This window comes from Homarus americanus, unplaced genomic scaffold, assembly GCF_018991925.1.
Source record: "Homarus americanus isolate GMGI-L3 unplaced genomic scaffold, GMGI_Hamer_2.0 scaffold6317, whole genome shotgun sequence".
Lineage (NCBI taxonomy): Eukaryota > Metazoa > Arthropoda > Malacostraca > Decapoda > Nephropidae > Homarus > Homarus americanus.
Window position 1 is genome coordinate 20,545,974 of NW_024730668.1, and position 23,328 is coordinate 20,569,301.

At 38.4% G+C, this 23,328-nt stretch overlaps 1 protein-coding gene across 1 annotated transcript in view; it reads left to right on the forward strand.

Moving 5' to 3' along the window:
- Positions 1 to 13,471, forward strand: part of LOC121867295 (myosuppressin-like) — a 48,921-nt gene extending 35,450 nt beyond the window's left edge. The window contains exons 2-3 of the mRNA XM_042367190.1: positions 5,505 to 5,722; positions 12,867 to 13,471. Coding sequence (XP_042223124.1) covers positions 5,512 to 5,722; positions 12,867 to 12,958 — 303 coding nt within the window. The 5' untranslated portion in view covers positions 5,505 to 5,511 and the 3' untranslated portion in view covers positions 12,959 to 13,471. The remainder of the gene's footprint in view (positions 1 to 5,504; positions 5,723 to 12,866) is intronic.
- The last annotated feature ends 9,857 nt before the right edge of the window (positions 13,472 to 23,328 follow it).

The window sequence follows — 23,328 nt, forward strand, 5'->3', positions numbered from 1 at the left end:
CAAATCTGCTGAGTCGTAAACTAGGATTTACAGAAATATATCTCGCTTACTCGTATCATCACTTTTCGAATGTTAAAAATATATTCTAGTTTGATATAATATATATATATTTTTTATAGCGTTTACTGGGATGATTTGTTTCTAAAATCGTATTGATAAAAAATGACTCAAAAGGATTAGTGGTTGGCGCCATTTGATACATCCTTAAGTGTTAGAATTCCTAACTTTATTGGATACATTCTTTTTTATAATGTATTACAGTTTCAGTAAATAAAAGCTTTCACTGTTATATAGTTCACTGTTGTTGCTGTTGATGTTGTTATTGATTTGATTTACTGACCGTCGAGATCTTAGGTAATTACGGCCGTAGTATTGTTATTTTACTTCTGTTCCTTTTATTTGTTTCTTCTTCTGGACGGTCCACATTTGATCTTCTTCCTCACAAATATGTTCTCTGGAGTGCGCATTCCCCGATGAGTCTAGCGATCACCTTGACTGGCACGTCGTTGATGTATAAAACGTTCTTCAGTTGTTTCGCCTGGCCCCAGTCACCGAAGGTAACCATAAGGCCACCACTCAGCCGGCAGGCGGACGAGTAAAAAAAACTTCTTCAGGACGAGGAGGTTCTGTTTCTCGGGAGGGGTTGAAGGTGGAGAAGCTAACCTCACGGTCTTCATCTTCTCCCACGCAACTTTCACGGTAAAGGTCTTGTGTCGGTGTTGTATAGTTCACAATTTCCCACCTAAATTATAATGTCATCTGACTGAGAAGCTAACGTGTATGAACTACAAATTGGGGAAAAGTCTACGGATATTACGCTTCACATTTCACTAACAAGCTGATGAAAATAGCTGGAAGAGAACTAGTAAGTGTAAATTACGACCAAAATTCAGATAAAACGAACAAACATAATATCCCATTTATTTTTACCACCTGCAGGTAAAAATTTGGGAGTTTCATTTAGTGCGTACGTGTTTACTCCGACCCGACTACCCTGCACAACTATCACCCGTCCAATAGATGTATTTCTCCTTTAATGTATAACACCTTGGGAACGAAGACTTAACCCCTTAAGTTGAATTATTCAACTCCTTAAACATGATGACTTACCCCCTAAGTATGATGACAACCCCTAGAATACGATGACAAACCCTTGAATAAGATGCTACTACTATGGGTGACCATTTAACTTATCTCCATAACAATAGAATCCATATACTCGTATTTTATTATTTTACTTTTAAATTTAACTATTTATCAGGAAATTATAATGTCTTCGTGCAACGTGGTAAGAAGCCCTCGTTACCTCCCTCCTAAACACGAAAGTGAGGTTGAAGCAGAGGGAAGAAACCCACATTTGATTTATTCTTTTATTCGTGTTGATGATATATTCTGGGCGGGGCTTAGGTGGTGAGGGAGGTTATTAGGTTAGAAACTTTGTGGCGGTAAAATATATATGAAGGAACGGTGGGATATAATAGTAACTGAAGGGAAATATATTAATTCTGGGTAAAAATAAGTGAATAAATAGATAAGGAATTGAAGAAAGAGAAAGAGACAAGACGCAACAGGGAATAATTCAAAAATAAGTAAGAATCTACATATACTGTATACTACGTGAAAGCAAAAGAAGGAGATTTTCAGAGCTTAGTGTCAGTCGCATAATGGTAGCACGAGGCAGCTACTGATGGTGTACAGTGAATGAGGGGGAGCTGCTACACGTCTTACCTTGGATGGAACTTCGGAGGAGCTGTTAGCAGTCCATTCAAAGTGGCACCTACTATATCCCCAGGGCACCGAGGCCACCCAAGAACCTCACTGTGTGTGTGTGTGTGTGTGTGTGTGTGTGTGTGTGTGTGTGTGTGTGTGTGTGTGTGTGTGTTTTATGCTTTTACATCTGAATGTACCCGACTTTGAGTATTGAATACAAATTTAATTCATAGCACAACAAGATCCTTACAAGTATAGAAACAATTTTTCAATTTTATTGTCATAAAGCTTTTCATATTTTCCCCAATGAACATCTTGTGATATCAGAAGCTTTCTCCCTGAACAAATTATAATTGTGCAAAAATTTTTATATCCTCAATTTGTATGAGAGAGAGAGAGAGAGAGAGAGAGAGAGACTCAGTGTTTACATACTTGGAATTATCGGGGATGCAGGATATAAACAATGGCTGAATGATCTAATGAGGCATCCAATCGTGCAATTAACATAACCCCTGTGTACGCTCTCTCTCTCTCTCTCTCTCTCTCTCTCTCTCTCGTTTACATCGACGCACATCCGATAACATTCCCCGTCAATCACAAGGAATATTCAATCATCCATATTATCAAAAGTTCTCCACACGCTGCGTAACGAGTCACCCAACCTTCACCGGTATATTCACAACTGTATAAGAACATAAAACCCGATGTAATAAGGTATGTTAAGAGGACGACAACATACCTCTCCTCACTGTGGATAATGCAGAAGACCCGACAGCCGCACCCTTAACCACTACCTCCTAAGATGTCCCCACACACAACGCTTCCGTGACGCCTGCTGGACCACCACTCCACGACCCCCTGACGGAGACACGATGATCCTCCCCATACTGGCCAGATATTATGTAAATAATATTGATAATGTGTTAAAGGAATATCTTTCCTTCCTTTGGCTTTAGTAAGCCCCTTTATAATATTTATACTGTATATACTTGTCACACTTGCCAGGTGCTTCTGGTGTTATTGTACAGGGGTACCTAGTGACAGCACTAGGATCCCGCTTCCTCTATCAAGGAATAAACTATTGAAATTGAAAATTGAACATACCTCTCAAGTTCTCATAATGTCGACGGTTTATTGGCAAGAGCTTCAAAGATAATAACTAGCCCAAGTAGTCTTGTACGCTGTGTTTTGGCCAAATTTATTTTATTTTTTCTTCCTTCCTACTCCTTCTTGTCTTTTACCTCTTCCTCTTCTTTCTGCTCCTCCTCCTCCTCCTAGTTCTCTTCTTTCTTCTCCTAGTCCTCCTCCTTTAGCCTACCAGTTACTTAACTCCCTACCGTGACATTAAAAAAAATTATATTTCTGGTATTTCAGCTTTACCATTAGAAAAATAGATGAAGCCAGACAGACAGACAGACTGAAAATCAAAACACACACACACACACACACACACACACACACACACACACACACAGACAGACACACGGGCATAAAAACAGACAGCGTGGGAAGAGGTAGCACTTCTGGACCCTTCGACCGCCCCCACATACAACAATAATCATGATGCCTTTCAGCGTGACGGAAGAGAACACTGGAGCTACACTACCACACAGACACACACACAGACAGTCAGACATACAGAGATAGATAGACACTCGGTGCCTTCCCCCAGTCCCTGCTCGATTGGTGTCTTGGTGACAAGTTAATAAAGGCCGGCCACTGTGTATTTGAGGCCACACACCTGTTATCTAACTAAATAAAAATGACGCGTCCGTAATGTAGGTGTTGAGAGAGAGAGAGAGAGAGAGAGTTTGAGTTTGTGTGTGTGTGTGTGTGTGTGTTTGTTAAGAACTTCGTGGAGAGATGGAGATATATATTTTAGTATACAGTTATTGGGAGCTGTTTATATCTCTCTTTTATCACTTTAACGAACTGTCTCTCTCTCTCTCTGTAAGTGCTTCAACTACCATTCTCCTCTTCTCTTTTTCTCGACTTTTTTTTTACTCTTTATTCCTCTGTGACTGTCTTTCTATCAAGGTATATTTTATAAAATCTTTCTCTCTCTCTCTCTATCACACACACACACACACACACACACACACACACACACACACACACACCATCGTCATTCGTTTAAAATTCCAACACATGAGAAAAATAGCGTTGAAATTCCTCTAAAAAAAGATTTATTCTCGGTAAATCATATATTATAAAATTAATTTAAAAATGGCTGCATTTTATATATTCATTTCAAGCCTTTTCTGACCGTATGAGAATTATATATTACTGTATTATCAAGGTGCTTCAACAGCTAAGATATATTATATACACCATGACGCCATCTGATAATTTCTATACACGATTTTGTAGAATAAAAAAAAATAAATAACGATGCTGGATTCAAGTTTTATTTCACACACACACACACACACACACACACACACAGTCTCTGATGTTTGTTTTTCTTTTGTTTCTTCAGCTTCTCGCTTCACCTTCCTTTTATGTTTTTTTGGGTACAATCTTCTTTCACTTCGCTTTACTTTCTCTTCGTCTCTCTTTTTTTTTTCCTGTCGTTTCTCCCCACGCTGCCGCTATCGGTTCCTTCCCGACACTGTGTAATTCACGTAGGAGAACCAGGGTGGGGTTGTTTTTACGTGTGTGTGTGTGTGTGACTGCCATAGCGATAGTGACGCAACGGACTGGTCTCTGTTTCCCTCTCTTTCACCTCTCACTTTCCTCTCCCACCACTGTAGCACAAACACTCACTCTCTCACAAACCTTCGTACGCTATCACAACCACCTATTATAGAACAAACTATATACACCCAATCCCATATCTGCCACAGCCACTTATTACGCCATACTAACTCCTCCTCTCCCCCACCCATCATAAAACAACACTGCTAAAACTCTTTCGGAACCGTGAGGCCTTATGTTCGATGCCCTGCCTAAGGCCCCGGCGTTGATCCATTACCAAAGAGGCGAGAGCCAGGTTGATGTAGCGGCTGCCTGTAACGTCTCAGTGAATACAGTTTTCATGTTCAGTGCGCCATAAACTCTTACCTGTGAAGGAGCGGGGTCTAATTTCCTCTTCATGTGGATGAGTCAATTACGAAAACACATACGATTTTTTTTCCGGGTTCTGAAACGGGGTGAAATATTTTTATATAACTAGTTCTAATTGTGGTTTTTTTTTTCCTGTTTATCTACTTTGATGTATTTTTGTTCTGTCTATCCATCTACTTAAGTATATATTTACTTATATAATATTGTGTGTTTTTTAGGTGTTGTTAATGAGGAGATTTGAAAATGTGAACTTGGTGTTATAAGACAACATCACAACCTTTCCTCTTTGTGCTTTAAGTTACGACTTTAGTTTAATGTATTAGATTGCTTCCCCTAGAACTGTGAGCAATTTTCCACTAGATGTATCAACTCTTATTGCTCCGGAAATTACACATTTCCCGCCGAAATGTCGACTGATATTGTGTAGGAATTGAAGACATTTTCCGCCAAATATATCGCTCAAAATAACACGGGGATTAACTACAATTGTTTGAGTTATTTCTTCAGCGGTTATTTCTGTATGAGTTACACTAATGAAATTAAAAGTAAGCTAAAGTATACTGTATTTGTTGCTATTTTCTTTTCTAAGATGCCTTTGATAATTTTCTACAGTTTTGGAGCTGATTATTTCAGTGGTGTACTTATTATACAATATGTTTAGGTTCGCGGTCTCTGGATTACTTCCCCCCGCCTCCCCTCCTCACCTGCCTTCTCTTTCTCCCCAACAGACAAACAATGGTGTTCCGCAGCTGTTCGTGGTCTTGCCTTCTGGTGGTCGGCGTGGTGGTGGTGATGGGCGTGTGTGTGGGCGTGGGTGAGACCATGCCCCCGCCCATCTGCCTCAGCCAGCAGGTGCCCCTAAGCCCCTTCGCTAAGAAACTGTGCTCCGCCCTCATCAACATCTCCGAGTTCTCCCGAGCAATGGAGGAGTATCTAGGTGCTCAAGGTGAGAGTCTGGCACTATTACCCTGCACAGAGAGAAACAGACTGGCCACTTGAAGATTAGACACCCCAGCTTAGTTCACCTGAAGATTAGACACCCCAGCTTATTTCACCTGAAGATTAGACACCCCAGCTTATTTCACATGTATATACATCTAAGCTTATTTCACTTAAAGATTAAACACCCCAGCTTATTTCACCTAAGAGATAAGACACCCAAGCTTACTTCAACTGAAGATTAACCACCCTAATGCTAACGTAACCTAACCTAACCCTTCCAGATAGCGTTAGGGTGATCAATCTTCATGTAAGACAAGCTGAGGTTTGTAATCTTCAGGTAATAACAGTTGAGAGTCTACACAAGAAACTATATCCAACTGGTTGACTTTAAATAAGACTATATATGGACTCCAAAATCAGTATTCTGAGTTGTTCTGAGATTCTACTTTAACTAAATACGTTCATTAATCGCAAGTTAAGATATAATATTAAATACAGTTTTTTCTAAGTTATTTATATGTTAATTTTCGTGGTGTTAATTAAGTTAGCGTAAGGTAGAAACTCAATATACACAACATTGATGGTAGTTTTGGGGGTGATGCTGTTTTAGCTGTACCTTCTTACTTCTTTACTGACTAACGAGGAATATTTAACATAAACTGCAACTGAACCAGGAATGAACTTGGACTGGACCTGGACTGGACCTAAACTGGACTTTAACCTAGACCTAAACCTAGACCTGGACTGGACCTAAACTGGACTTTAACCTAGACCTAAACCTAGACCTGGACTGGACCTAAAGTGGACCTATGCATGGACCTGAACGCTGATCTGAAGAAGCGTGTGACTCTCTCAAAAGACAATTGAGTATCGACAATATAAACATAACCAAAGTTGCTGTTAATGATCGAGAAATGTTACAATACAGATTTATATGATGTAGACATTATGCAATAGTCTTGTATTACGGGTTTTAGTTTAGAAAATTAATTAAAACCTTCTTGCTGGCCACGTTGTTAGTAATATTTTTTAAGATATTTTGTCAAAGCCCCGATGCTTGTTAATCCAGATTGTTGAAGCATGTATTTTAAAACAGTAACAATAATATGCATACTAATTAATCCCTATTTTTTGTTTTAAATTCGTTTTACGGAGAAAATAAAACCCATTGATCTCTTCTGATAACCACCGCTACTTTAAACACCTAAAAATAAAAAATAAAATACCATAGGTAATATTTACTCTGATATATAATAAAAAAATAACTTTACTCATTATATTACTAAATTCATAAGTTCAATTTCATTCTTTAAGCAAATAAAAGACGATATAAGCTATGGCTCAGTTCTCTAATCTCACGTTGGTTGTCAATTCTGTGTACCAGCTTACACGAGCCCGTCAACATGTCCTGATATCTCTTGGTGAGGAAAAAATACAACTGTGTAGCTTTATGAAAACAATAAACATGACCTTTAACGCTTGACGTCAGCCATCCCGTGTGCAGCGTCCCGGAAACTTCATTGTAGCCCATAAACCATAGTTCCCTTAATGACGACAGAGCCAAGGGGGTGTATTATGAGCCAAGGGAGTGGATTAAGAGCCAAGGGAGTGAAGGTCAGTGTAGGCCAGTTTACGTCAGTGTTGGTCTGGGTTGTTAAGTCATGTCAAGATAATAGGTCAGTCTAGAGTCACTCTCTGATGGTAGTAGAGGCAGCCAGGCGAAGTCAGTCACTCACAGCCACTCCCTGGTGGTAGTGAGTTACTGTTTATGGGAGTCTGACTGTCTCCCTGTTACTGTCTGTCTGTCTCTGGATGTCTCCGTGTTCTGTTTTATCTCTCTCTCTCTCTCTCTCTCTCTCTCTCTCTCTCTCTCTCTCTCTCTCTTCACACACACACACACGCGAGGACAGAGTGCCATATAAGGTCCCCAGTGCCAAATGTGCCACAACACAAACTTGTTTGCTTCACGTACCACCACGACCACCGAGGGGCCGTGAATCACCTCCTCCAACACCTACCTCCGTCGTTATCCGTTTATTTAGGGTAATGAATGACCTTATTGTCGAAGGTATCAGACCGTGCAGATGTTTTTCCTGTAGTGTCTGTTAAGTGAATATGAGGGTAGTGTTACATAGTCTCAGTCAATTATCATCATATTAAGCTTTCTCCCTTTCCTCCCTCTCTGTCTTTCCCTTTCCTCCTTTGTCTTCCCTATACTTTCCCTTTAACCCCGCCTCTCTCCCTACCTCCCCTCTCTTTAGTCTCCTCATTCCCTCCCATCAGCCCCCCCCACTCACCCTCCCTCCATCAACACAATTTACCCTGTGAAGTAAATTGGCTCATTGCATATAATAGTGTGTATTTACGATCCAGCCAGATGAAGGCGAGCGCCGGACTGAGTCTAGATGAGGCCGGATATAGACTAGATGAGGCCGGATAGTCTACATGAGGCCTAATCTAATCTAACATTTTAATCTAATCTAACATTTTAATCTAATTTAATCTAATCTAACGTAACCTAATCTAGACTAACCTAATCTAATCGGATGTTATGAACCTATCCTAACCTAACCTAACCTAACCTAGTCTAACCCAGCTTAACCTAATATAACCTAACCTAATTTAACCAAATATGAACTAACTTAACCTAATCTAACAAAACCTAAAACCCCAGCTAACGTAAAGGTGTTTAATGATTAACGTGAGAATAAGATGGGGTGTCTAATCTTCAGGTGGTCCAAGAGAATTTAATAGCCGTTAAAAATTCAACTATCCGTTAAAAAAAATGAATATCCGTTAAAGATATGAGACTTCGGTTGGAAATTTTGAAGATCCGTTAGAAAATGTTAATATTCACTTAGTAAATAACACCAGTATAAACGATAGACTAATTTAGGTTTTTTACTTTGAAAAAAAAAATAAATAAAAAGTATTAACATATAGTTTACTCAATGACTGAAAGAGAGAGAGAGAGAGAGAGAGAGAGAGAGAGAGAGAGAGAGAGAGAGAGAGAGAGAGAGAGAGAGAGAGTGTGGGTTTGTGTGCTTTATATATAAGTAAATATGTTTCACCTGCAATTTTAGGCTAAATCACTTGTAAATACGATGTCACATGACCTCTTGGCTGTTGCAACACTAGATATATAAAATCCAGTCACTCATGCAATAGCAACTGGCCACTTGACGCAATGTTTTCATCACCTGCACCTTCACTTAAGTGTACATAATGCCAATGTTTATTTTCTGGGGGGGAGGGGAGGTCAAGTGGTGAGACTCATTAGCATTCAAGCTTATTTATGGGGAGAATGAGCCCTTATTGAACAGTTCACTGACACGAGAGAGAGAGAGAGAGAGAGAGAGAGAGAGAGAGAGAGATGATGATGATGATGACATAATGTATCAATGCGCTTCACTTACACACACACACACACACACACACACACACACACACACCTACAGTAGAGGCCATTAACCTGCGTAGACCATAGGTGAGGGGATGGGGGGAGGTGAATAACACTCACCCTTTACTGTTGAAAATGAACGGCATTTTCAATAGCTACAAATTCAAATCAGAACAAAATTCTATCATACGATCTTTTTTATTTATATATTTTTTTTTTCGATTTATTTATTTATTTGTCATCGTTTATAAATATGGTCATGTAATCGTCTCTGTCTTTCCGTCTCCGCCTGTCTCCGTCTGTGTGTTTGTCTTTCCGTCACTTTGTATTTCCGTCTAAATGTCATTATTTCCGTCTATGTAGGCCTAGGTCTATAGTTTATTCTGTTGTCCTTATTTCCGCCCATTTATCCGTATTTCTGTCTGTTTACGTCCTTATTTACATCTATGTGTGTGTGTGTCACCGTCTAAGAACAAAACGCCTATTATATAAGAATCAGTCCTTCAGAGTAATTACTTCCAGTCTTTCCTCTCCTTTACAATACACTAATGGCTTAAGGAAACAAAGAAGACAATATTACTGAGTTTTGTCATTATTGAAATACGGAAGCACTAAGGATCACCTGTAGTTTAGACACCTTAGTTTATTATTTTACTTGATGCTTAACCACCCTAAAGGTAATCTAATGTTCACCTATCCTAACTTAACCTAACCGAATCTAACGCTGACCTAACCTAACGCTAATCTAACCTTTGACCTATCCTAATTTAACCTTACCGAATCTAACGCTAACCTAACCTAACGTTACATTGCTAACCTAACTTAACCTAACCTAATACTATCCTAACGTTAACCTAACCTAACTGAACTTAACCTCAGCTACCCTACCCTAACTCCTCGGTGGCATTAAAGTGGTTAATCTTCAGGTAAAATAAGCTTGGCATCCTAATCATCAGGTAAAATAAGCTGGGGTGTCTAATCATCAGGTAAAATAAGCTGGGGTGTCTAATCATCAGGTAAAATAAGCTGGGGTGTCTAATCATCTGCTAAAATAAGCTGGGGTGTCTAATCATCAGGTAAAATAAGCTGGGGTGTCTAATCATCTGCTAAAATAAGCTGGGGTGTCTAATCATCTGCTAAAATAAGCTGGGGTGTCTAATCATCAGGTAAAATAAGCTGGGGTGTCAAATCATCAGGTAAAATAAGCTGGGGTGTCTAATCATCAGGTAAAATAAGCTGGGGTGTCTAATCATCAGGTAAAATAAGCTGGGGTGTCTAATCATCTGCTAAAATAAGCTGGGGTGTCTAATCATCTGCTAAAATAAGCTGGGGTGTCTAATCATCAGGTAAAATAAGCTGGGGTGTCAAATCATCAGGTAAAATAAGCTGGGGTGTCTAATCATCAGATAAAATAAGCTGGGGTGTCTAATCTTCAGGTGATACGAGTTCAGACTCTTTATATCTCAACACAGGTATAATACACTATCCTTCACCCCATGTTTCAGCATTTCCTGTAAACCCATCTCTCTTATATTCCTCAGTAAATCTCTATTGATCATTCTCTTCACTGCACATAACACTCAGGACCTCCTCTCTCTTACACGATTAATCTTCACCTCTGTGTTATTAACTACGGACTATAATTTACACTTCAGCTCCCTCTCATTTACTTTTCATTTCCATTAATCAATATATTTTTTTTTCTCTCCCTTACTCCCCCTCTTGTAACTCCCTTTCTCTTAAATAATTGTCTCTCCTTCTTTCCCTCCTTCCCTGTACAATAATTGGATTACTGCTTTAGTTCTTTATTCGTAGCTCTAAATAATCTCTGGATGCTCAATATAAAGAAGGATCTATCCCCTCCCCTCAGCAGTACTTTAATACATATACAGTGAGCGTTTCTTTGGCTATTGTTGAGGCATGAAACGTTGGTCCGCAGTGGGGAGTAATGGCCTATGTAATGTACCTGGAACTTAAACAAATGGCTGTCCATCTGGTGAATTAGATATGGCCTAGGATTATGGTGGACTCGTACTGAGGAGGGGGGCAATGTTGTGTAGAGCCTCGTGTCATGATAATTTATTGAGGAAACGTTTTATCAAATTAACAGTTTGTGGAAACGACTTTTATAATACATATACATACATACATACATATTATGGAAACGTGTTAGACTTTTCGGGAGGGGGGGGGAGAACTTTTTTTTTTTTAATTTAATACGGAGGCTGGCTACCAGATCCACGGGGTGACTTTTCTTAATATTATGATGTTTCCAAAATTTTACGGTAAGAATAAAAGGATATCTACGTCCCTCTGGAATGATAAACAGAATTACACTCGTGACTTTTGGTGTAATCTAGGGTACAACGTCCGCCTCGTGCACAACAATATAAATGTAACTTTGAAGGTAACATTAGGCTTTCGTTATGAACAAAAATCTAATTCCTGTAACGTACGCAATGCTAACTCAATTCCTAATCTATGTTGGTGTAATCTGTCGTGGAGTTCACCTGTTTCACTAATTTTCTTTCTCTCTTTACTGTGGGTGTTTTAATTGACCAGGTTAGCCACACCATTCTTCTTTAAGAGTTGCATTAGGTTCTTCATCTGCCTGGCCTATTGGTCTCAAGTCTGTGTACTAGAGTAGACAGTTATTGGAATTAGTTGGCAGCATATTGTTATTGTATTGCTGTGCTTCTTCCCGCCAGGTCTCTCTAGGTGCGTGCTTTAGGTTAATAAATACACTGAGTCATTAACAATTGAATATTAAGATATACGTTAATGTTATTATGCATTACTGCACTTCAACAACTAAGGTAATTAACCGCGTATTCTAGGTTAATAAATACACCAGTCATTAGAAACTGAAGGAAATTATAACGGATACATTGCAGCCTATCTTTGTTTATTGGTCCAATGGTTGTCTCTGTTAGACCTTCATGAAGTCTTCCCCCTCTGACATCACCACCAGCGCCCCCAGTGTTACACGAGATCGATTATGGTCCTAATTAAATTTTCCATCACCTTAACCACTAATATGTTGGCGCAAAATTACACTTGGCACTCTGCCTTGATTAAAGATGCTGAATATGATGAAATGAGAGACTTCACTAATTATATTTCACAAAATTGCTATTAGTCGGGAAAAGTGAAGGAGCATGAGTGAGTGAGGAGGACTTGAGTAGATGAAAGGATGGAGTTTTGTTTTTCTTGGAAGTGTTGACCATGTCAGCGATATACTGTAAGGAGAAGATTAAAGAGCACTCACTAATACTAAGAAAAGCTCGATATATGAAATACAGGAAGCGATCCTTCCACTCACCCACTAGAACCCGCAAACAGAAATAACAGAAGAAGAGAATGGTAAATGGTGAATAAAAAGAGGATTCTTTTATTTTCGTTGAATTTCCATTTTCTTTCTTTAGGTGTCTATTGACATTGGCTTTGAGGTAGTGGAAGTAATAATGTGAAGACTCTGTAGTTTCAGAAAGAGCCTTCTGTGAAAGCTGTCAACTGCGTTGGAATAGTTGGAGACCTTTTGTATTCTACTCTCGTCAATTTACACTGCATCCCTATGAAAGAGAACAGAGTAAGATTTGACACAACACTCGCCCCCAGACTGAAATACACAAGCAAAAATCCTTTACCTTACAGAAGAGTCGTCTTACACAATAAAGCCAATAACTGTCTTCCTCTTCTGAGTACCTGACCCGACTTGACCTGACTTCCCTTTCTTCTCTCCCTACAGCTATCGAGCGCAGTATGCCCGTGAACGAGCCCGAGGTCAAGCGACAAGACTTGGACCATGTCTTCCTCCGCTTCGGACGATCCCAGCAATAAGTCAGCAGGGATCATGGAAGGAAGAAAATGTGGCATAATTTTCGCCGAGAATGAAAAAGAAAAAACATGTTACTTTGCCAATCGTTTTTAGCCTTCGGTGACGCGCTTCTATACGGCTTATGTTATCATATGTGTTTCTAGTGGTTTAAGATGCCCATTTCTTTTATAGACCAAAAATGGCTGGCATTGTTGCATAAGAGTTACCTTCTTTGTGTTCAGTTTTATTAAATATGGTACGAAATAATTAATATATTTTCTGTTGTTAAATAAAAATCTATATACAGTACATTATATACATAAATTATGTTTTTTATCTAATGTAGAAATATATGCGCGAATCTTATCTTAAAATATCCCAAATAAAACTGAATCTCCCCTAATCCTCACTATGTAACAAGAGAGTGTAATGTGCCACGCTCCATCGTGTTGATGTTGGGATTCCCAGTCCCAGAAGAGCCCGGTGAGGCTCATATGATTCACCTGTTAGAGAACAATAAACATGACCTGGCCTCTTCCTGTGGTCTTACTGCTGGCCACGCCTTCCTTTAACCATTAAATGAACCGAATGGTATGTTGATCAATCTCGCCTGTCCCCTATGTGTCAGACATTACTCAGATACCTTGGTTCTTACATTGCGTTACCTCGGCGTCTTAGGCTGTGGTAAGGAGAAATATAGGTCTTCTCTGAGCAGGTGGATCTTTCTCTTTGGGGATAAGAGACGGCATGAAGCTGTGCCGGGTACCCAGCTTTGCCACAGGCACTTCTCACGTCCTTCACCTGTCACAGAATCGTCCACCTGAGATGGAGAATACTTTTTTTTTTCGGAGACTCGACGAGCTTTCCTTCGTCAGGCATATGTCAACACCTCCTGGCTGATGTGTCGACACTGAAGTGACGACTATGGCTTCGACAGTCCTAAGAGCAATTCTGTAACTTATACGCTTATATTTTATAAATGTTGTCTGGTATGAGACGGTTTGTGTACATATGCCCGTCGTCACAAAGGATCCATAGCTGTGACGGTAGTTTGCCTGTGTGCGGGCAGCCACTTATTATGTGCTTCAGGTTATGTTAGGTAATATTGTCAACAACTATTGTACTCAGTGCCAAAAAGGAAAATTAGTTTCATTAACACATATACAAAGAAAAATACTGTTTTTATATCCTTTAGAAATTCGGTCATGCCTGGTTTCTATTCATTCCAACAAAACTCACATTGAACTTCCTACGTTTCCAAATAATATTAAGGCTGTTAATGGCTGGTTAGGTGACTCACTATTAGTATATACAGATAATACATCTTTAATATACATTGACTCCATCCAAGACTAGAGAGTTGATTGGCCGTGACTGATGCATTAAGGGGAATGTCACTGCCTTAATCTTTTATGTAACTCCTCTCTGGTGTTAATTACTAAACCCCATTCACTTGGATCGAGTGGTGAAGGAAGCACTAATAGAGATGATCATTAAGAAAAATCGAATAAACTGCCATTAAAGATAATGACTCATAACAGTGACGTAACGTTGTAATTGACGTACTTAAAACTTCTTAAAGGTTGAGAATGTAAGACAAAGGTGAAGTGCAGTTGATTATAACTTAAGAAAATAGTTAAGGTATATATAACATCACTACCTATAATATGAATCTCCTTTAGTGAGACAAATGTATGACAATAATGGTAATGAAGATGATAAAGATTATGATCATAATAATAATGATGGTGTTGATAATGAGGATGATGATGATAATAATGATGATGATGATGATGATGAGAATAATGATGATGATGATGATGATGATGATGATAAAAATAGGAATGATAATAATGATGATGCTGATCAATCTAATGATGATCACGATGATGAGGACGATACTGAAGCAATCAATTAGCATTATCACAAAAAAATCACATCATGTTCAATAAAGATGTTGAAGAATACATCAACCTTTTTATTTATTTTTTACGGGGAATAGCCCACCCGGGTACAGGTCATCGAAAAAATAAGAGTAAAAAGAAATTAAAAACTAAAGAGAAATATACTATAATAATCTACACCACGAAGATGCCGGAAAACCAGTTTTTTGAAGTGAGACAGATTGTAAGAGTATGGAAACACAGAAGAAGGCAGAGCATTCCACAGTTTGGCTGTGTGAGGAAAGGACCAGAAGGATTTACTGGAGGAAGAGTTAGTCAGGTCAGCGATCTTTCTTTATATATATATATATATATATATATATATATATATATATATATATATATATATATATATATATATATATATATATATATATATATATATATATATATATATATATATATATATATATATCGTTTCAGCATTATGGTAATGTTTATTTTTTGTAGCAGTTATCATTATGAGACTTATATAAATATATAAAGTGGTCAAATAGCTGATAACTATAAAGATGAATATGATAGTAAATATGAAGAAACATGTAAAGATTAAATATATTTACACACTGGCTAACATAATATAATGGAATGATATGTGTTATACAAGACATAATGGTGATTAACTAATATGTCAGTGAATATGATGTAGGGGATATAACAATATATTTTCATTGAACATTATGATGTATATGAACTCTAATTTTTTTCTTATATATAGAAAATATGATATTGTTAAGGTTGGAAAAAATACTATTACCGATTATTCGAGAATCAAAATACACCAACAATGTAATTAGCATAAAAAAATTATAATTATTTACACTGAAAGATAGAACAAAAAACAGTAGTTTTAGGTACTATGTAGATGACTGCACATATGCTGGATAAATCATAGTAGTGTGAGCTTCAATAGACCTGATGAAATTAATGGTAGTTACTGAAGGTAATGTAAACAGAACTGGTGATGGTAAGCAAAGGGTATAAGAGCTACCAATAAAGATAAAGGTGTTGACTATATTCTCTATATGTTACCATGTATGACCCATAATACAGGTGATGATAGTGGGTGTAAAGGAGTCGATTTTGTTTTAAGATTTGTGGGAATGTGACCTATGCGAACCTTAAGCTAGAGGTCTGCCCGAGGAGAGATTCACATTCGTCCAAAATTAGGGATATTCTGTACACTGAGAGAAAAAACATCCCTAAAGTGCATAAAGTTTCCATCAGTCATTTACGGAAGGCGAAGTTTGAGTTGACAAAACGCAGAAGAAAAAAATATATACAAGAATGATAATACATCCATGAATACAATGCACCGTATACAATTTACAGGAGTCTTTGGATATTTTAAATAGCTTAATTTTATCTCAATATTATTTTAACTAACAATATGAAATTACATCTTCAAGGCTCAATATATTACAATTATTTCAATATATAAATTATAAACGGTTCATGGTCAGAACAATACTGTGAGGAACCGGTATACAAGAACACCCACATATTATATTGAAAGATAATTATATATGAAAATGATTGGCCAACCAAGTCACATGACACGATACTTGAAGATCATTGGAAACATGAGGACACCCAATGGACGAATATTAACCTACTTGTTTAAAAACGAAATAACGGTAATTAACCCAGGACATAATATGTGATTAATTAAACCCAACTTATCATAAGACAGATCTATGTAGCGTTGAAATTATGTCATACTTCAAGTCCTCAGTCTTTCATTTTTCAATAGTATGATTTAACATCGAGTAATTTATCTGTACTGCATGATGAATGATGACCGGTGTAGGAACTGACTATTTTTTTTTTTGGGGGGGGGGGTGTTAAGACGTATTTCCTGAAGCACAAAAATACAATTAACAACACCGATGCAACTCACAAACTCTTGACTGGCCACTCTAATTCTCCTCCATTACTCGGACAGCCAACATTTACTTTCAACCACTTCACCTATTTTTTCTTTATTTCTTATTGGTTTTCTTCCTCTCAACTTCTTCCATTCCCCCAAACTTTCTTGCAAGTTTGTCTTTCTTAATCCATCTAACTTCCAGCTCAGAATGACTATCTGTTTTTATTTTCGATAGTTGTTGAGCGTTAGAGTTTAAGAAGTAATGCGCGAAGCCTAATCTTTGCAGTGGTTGTATAGTAAACACAAAACTATACAGCTATGACAACTATAACTGCAAACCTAGAATACTTGCTGAAAGATCATAATTGTTGAATCGCACCAATACATTATAACATTACAATATCAAAGTCCCAAGGAATTCAGAGTTTCTCCTGTACAGATGTTCATTCCGCTGTGTAAATATCTGCTTCAACGTGATACCCTTAATACTCTTTTATGTGGAGGCAATCAAGCTTACAGAGACAGTCAAGTGTAGAGGCAGTCAAGCATTCAGAGGCAATCAAGCATACAGAGGCAATCAAGCTTACAGAGACAGTCAAACGCATGAAGGCAATCAATAAATAATCACCGTATCTAATGGCAACCTTAAAATACATTGGTCAGTGAAAAATAATCTATTGCATCACTCCTCTTTTTTTAGTGATCACTGATTATTATTATTCTACTCCTTGTAATACATGATGGAGTAACGGAAGATCTATTTGCCTGTTCCTACTCCCTTTCTTCGTTATCCTCCTCCTCTTTCCCCATTTTTCTTCCTCTTCCTCCATCTCGTCTTCTATCCCCTCTCCTCGTCTTTTTCCTCCCTCCCCTTCCTACCCCACGCCACGATTAGCACTCATGTCACCGCGCTTGTCGTAACACCATGGTAAATTTGTCGGCCGTCTCACTTCAATATTCGGGAAATCAGTAGAATTTTGTGTTTTGTATAAATTTTGTAGATGTATTGATGATAGCAACGGACGATAACTTTCATTTATACCTACATCTGTATACATAGTTACGTTCATATGCATTGTTTTTATTTATTTATTTTTTATGAGTTAATTTATTGCCTTCCATCGTTGGAAAAATACACCTAATTGAGTTTTCCATAACTCTGAATTCATTCCGGTGTTGGTGATTGATTTTCTCTCCTCTCTTCTTGACCTTCTTCTCTTACTATTTCTTTCTTCTCTCCTTCTCCTTCCCCTCTTCTAGCTTTTCCTCTCACTATTTCTCTCTCTCTCCCCTCCTCTTTCTCTTCCTCGTTTTCTTCATTGGTCAAAGTTATTTCCTCTCCTTTCTTCTCCACTTTCTCTCCTCACTACTTCTCTCTCTACCCCTCCCCCTCCTTCCCCTCTTCTTTTTCACTGGCCATGCCAATATTCTCCTCTTGTCTCCAACTTCCTATTTCACTATCCCCCCCTCCTCCCCCACCCTCCTTCTCTACTTCCCTTCACCAGCATCACCAAACAAGTTTTTCAATAGACCCTGAGTAAACACACAGCCTATATTGAAAACACACAAGTCTGTCCACACTGTACAAAATTGTAATCAAAGCGTCGATGAATAGTTTATTGTGGTGGATGGATGTTAGTTGTTCCCTCATGCAAGTACGGTATTACAACACAGTTTCATGCCAACAGGTACTATAGAGGTGATTGATAAAGGCACTCAATTACTGTTGATATAAGCTATGTATTGTTATTGCGATGTGTAATAATAATAATAATAATAATAATAATAATAAAGAAATATAATATTATAGGCACACAAATGAATTAGAATTGGTATAACATAGGTTAGGTTAAGTTAGGTTTAATAGTCGAATGTCCGGCAGCACAGCACAAGCGGCCAGGGAATAAAGTTCTTTCAGGGATTTGATCAATTAGGGAGGCGTCTGTGGAACTGATTAAGTGTAGTCTGTGACCTTGCCAGCAACATCTAGCATAGCCACTTAACATCAACCACCACCTCTCAGCACCATCCACCACAAGTCAACCACTTAGCATCACCCACCACCACCACCTAACACCACCCACCACCACCTACCACAACCCACCACCACCTAACACCACCCATCACAACCTAGCACCACCATATACCACCTACCACAACCCACCACCACCCAGCAGAGAGCACACACCACTATTCCCCGAGTAACCTTTTACCAGATCCACATTTATTACTTCATTATCCTTTGTTGTAGCTCCTGGTGGGGTGTCCCGCGTCCCCTCATAATCCTACCACCATTGTTCTCTCTCATCGTTATAAGACGTATTTAACATAAGATCAATACATCGTGGAATATTTTAACCACAGTCTTCCCTAGTCGTTATGGGTCACTTCACCACAAGTGTTTTTAATCACTTTGTCGCCTTGTGTTAAAGCGACCAAAACATTTAGGTCAGGGTCTTCAAGGTCATAATCATCATCACTGCTTCTAGGTACTTCAATCATGATTATTTCTTCCTTGTGTGAGAGAGAGAGAGAGAGAGAGAGAGAGAGAGAGAGAGAGGTAAGTACAGTACATAATGGCCAGGCTTCATCGTGTTAATATTAAACACCTGAAAAGAAAAAACATCAGATTTATCCTCTGAATTTACTTTTTTCCTTGTATGATTATTTACGAATTATTCACTCCAGCTCAGCTTTTATTGTACGAGTTTACTAATAAGATAACCTTCCCGCCACACAACATCTGGCTACCTGATACATTTAAAAATCTGGTTATCAATCACTGTTGATCAAAGTATTTCACTGAACTACCGCCGGCTTGTAGTAATGACACAGTCAATCATTAATTAGTGTGTGTTCTCTCAAGCAACATAAATGACAGAGGTTACCTTCCGACGACATCAGACCTTTCCAAAGGGCAGAGCAGCGGGAGAGGGTGTTGTTGTTGTTGACCAGTGAATGTACAGAGACCAGACAAAATTAATTTATTTTTTCAGAATTAATCTACACCTATTCTGAACTCTAAATTTATATATATATAAATACTAACTTATTCACATGTGGTGTGATGTATGTCGCTTTTGACGTTGTGAATAACCCATATATGAATATACTCACAGGTCTGGTATATCTCAGTAGTGAATGTATGACAGTATAGACAGATAAACTAAATCAGTGAATAACTTTTTTTTTTTACAAATATACATACAGGTCTGGTATGTCGGTATATTAAGTTTATAATAGTAAAGATCAGGAAATATAATGAATAAGTTAATAATCCTCTTTTAAAATCTTCCTTTCCTTCCTCTTCTGCGAGTCATTTTACGTACAGAAAATAAATAGAGAGAGGAATTTAGAAAAGCAGAGATAAAGAGAAGAGAAATGGAATAAAGAAAAAGAAAACAAGGAGAAAATACAAGAGGAAAAATAAATATAAGACAGAGGAAAGAAAGATAAAAGAAAGGAAAAAAAATATATAACAGAAAAAGTAAGAAAATAAGATAAAGATAAAAATTAAACCAAAATACGAAAGAAAGAGTTAAGAGAGAATTTTTTTAATCACTGAATCACTGACGGAGAAAATTATGAGTTTATTTTCTTTGCTACTTAACCTATTATAAACACTGTAAACGTAATATTATTAACATTTCTTAATCATTAATATATAAATAACAGTTAAAGGAACCAGCTGTCCCTCCTCGTGTGTGTGTGTGTGTGTGTGTGTGTGTGTGTGTGTGTGTGTGTGTACAGTAGACCAGCACCCTCTTCTTATTATAGATTCAAAGATAGAATATAAAAGAGAGACTCCGGAGAGAATCCCTGACCTGAGATGAAAAAAATACCAAGTAATTGTGGATAAGCTATGGGGGAGGGGGGGGGGGGGTGGAGGAGGAGAAGGAGGTGGCAGAGGAGGGGAAGATTGGAGGAAGAGAAGGGGAGGTAAAGAAGGAAAGAAGCAGGAGAAAGAAGAGAGAGAGAGAGAGAGAGAGTGGTAAAGGGGAAGGAAGAGAAAGGTGGGTAGATGGAGGAGGAGGAGGAACAAGAAAAGGAGAAGAAGAAGAAAGGAGTAAGAAGAAGACGAGGACGAAGAGGAGAAGGAAGAGGGTAAGTGAAAAATGGCGGAGAAGTAGGGAGGAGAGAGAGAGAGAGAGAGAGAGAGAGAGAGATAATCATAACGACAGAATTAAAAAAAATGAAATTAAAAACAGAAGAGGGGAAGTAGAGAGACTCGAAAGAAATAAAAAAATAATCAAATACACAAGAAGTTAAGAAGGAGGGAGTCTAATTATAATACTTCCTTACAAACTAAATCCAAATTATCCAAAGAAATTTATTATATTTTCCCGCGTAACTAATTATTATGGATCAAATGAGCGCCTCTGTCTTTACTATATATGCTCATTTGAATTTTGACGCCATTTTGAGACTCCTTATGTGTGACTTAAACGGCTCCATTTAGATGAATTCTTACATACGTACCGTAGTCATGCACATCAATACCGCCACCACTCCAGTGCAAGCTCCAGCAGTTACAGTGGGTACCCATCCTCTCCAGTTGGTGCAGTCTGCCAAACTCCTGGGTGTAGCTTTAGATCACAAACTGGACTGGAAGACCCATGTAAACAACACAATCAAGTCAGCCTCGTGCTGACTCTACATACTACGACGACTCAGGTGATTTGGGGCACCCACGCCAGAGCTGAGGACTATCTACAACGCCTTTATTCTCCCAAAACTAACGTATGCGTCACCAACCTGGTCGTCTTCTCTCAACTCTACCCAACAACGTCAGCTAGAGAAGGTACAGAAGAGAGCCTGCAGAATCATGCTCGGTGCAGACTACTCCGGCTACACCAACGCTCTCTCCACCCTGGAAATGACATCCCTCAGTGACCTCCACCACCACGCACTAGCAGGGTTTGGCAGTGGACTACTGCACCATCCTCGTCATCGCCACCTACTGCCACCTGCAGTACCCCTCCCACCTCGCGCAGTCCGCCACTACAACAAAATTCAGCCCATAAGAGCCCGCACCGATAGATATAAGAATAGCACCACCCTTTGGAAATCTGATGTTTGTGACCTGAAGTTAGAGGTCATGTTAGTCTTTATGACCTGAAGTTAGAGGTCATGTCAGTCATTATGACCTGAACAAGAGGTCATACTTGTCTTTCAGTAACTTCAGGGAGTCTCTAGCTGACCGAATGCTCGCTGGTAAGTGATTTCGTATGATAAACATCTCACCTGAATTCGATAATTAGCGAGTTTTATCTTTTTGTTTTTACCTAAACTAAACTAAATTAAAGTAAAGTAAAGTAAACTGAACTGTACTTAATTAAACTAACACTAGCCTAACTTAACCTACCTTACCCTAACCTACCCTAACCTAACCTAACCCCCCTCAGGTAACATTAGGATAGTTAATCTTCAGGTGAAATAATCTAAGGTGTCTAATTTTCAGGTAATCCTTAATTTCTTCTACTTTTACCCTTTACTCTTTTCCTCTCCATCTTCATTAGTTCCCTTTTCATTGATCTACACTTCTTCCTCTCTTATTCCTCATTCACCCATCTTCCTCTATTCTTCTGTCATTCCCTTCGAACAAAAACATCCAGATAATTATGACGAGTAATTATTAAACAATTATCAGAGCACAAGGCCCCCAAATCGGGACCACTAAAATAATCCATCATCCCCTGAGAGCGCCAGCAGGAAGACCCACGACCAGCTTAAGTCTGTACCTGAGATAACTTTATTTCAATTTACCTGTTGATCTGTTACCACACCTGGGTTGGGTTAGGTTAGGTTAGGGTAGGTTAGGTCAGGTTAGGTTAAGGTGTTTGATCATCAGGTGAAACAAACTAAGGTGGTTAAACTTCACGTGATCAAAAATGTTAAAAGATATTCAACTCCCGAGAGAGAGAGAGAGAGAGAGAGAGAGAGCGAGTAACACCTATCTCCCCCCACAGTATATAAAATACTATCACCTGACCCGGACAGGTAACTCGGCCCGTCACCGAATAATTAGTTTCATATTAAAATCCATTCAAGATTTTTTTATTTTTTTTACCGAATTGGATTACTTATTTATACATGATGATGTAATTTTATCGTGGGCTGTGAGATTAATTAATACTAGGCCTAACTCTGTCTGTCTGTCTGTCTGTCTGGAAATTAACGTGTGTATCTGCTAAAGATCATCATTAAGTGATATGAGAACGATAGATATGCTGATAGATTTTAATCAGTAAAATGGTCATAAAATGGATTTAGCATAAATAGTAGACAATACAGGTATACAATGTACGTACATAGACCGTGCAGGTATACATTACATACATCAGACAGTACAGGTATACATACAATTATAAACAGTAAATAAACTCGACCAATGGAAGCCAACAAAGCCCTAGCGTTCACTAGATTCGCTAAACCAAAACACAACGATATTTCATTATGATTAGACACTTTGTTTTTATCTTAGTCAGCGATGCCCTGAAGCTCTCATGGTTGAGGCTGCCAAAAAATACCATCAGTTTAAGTTTAGTTTTATTAAGTTCTGATGCTGTTCTTTTGAGGC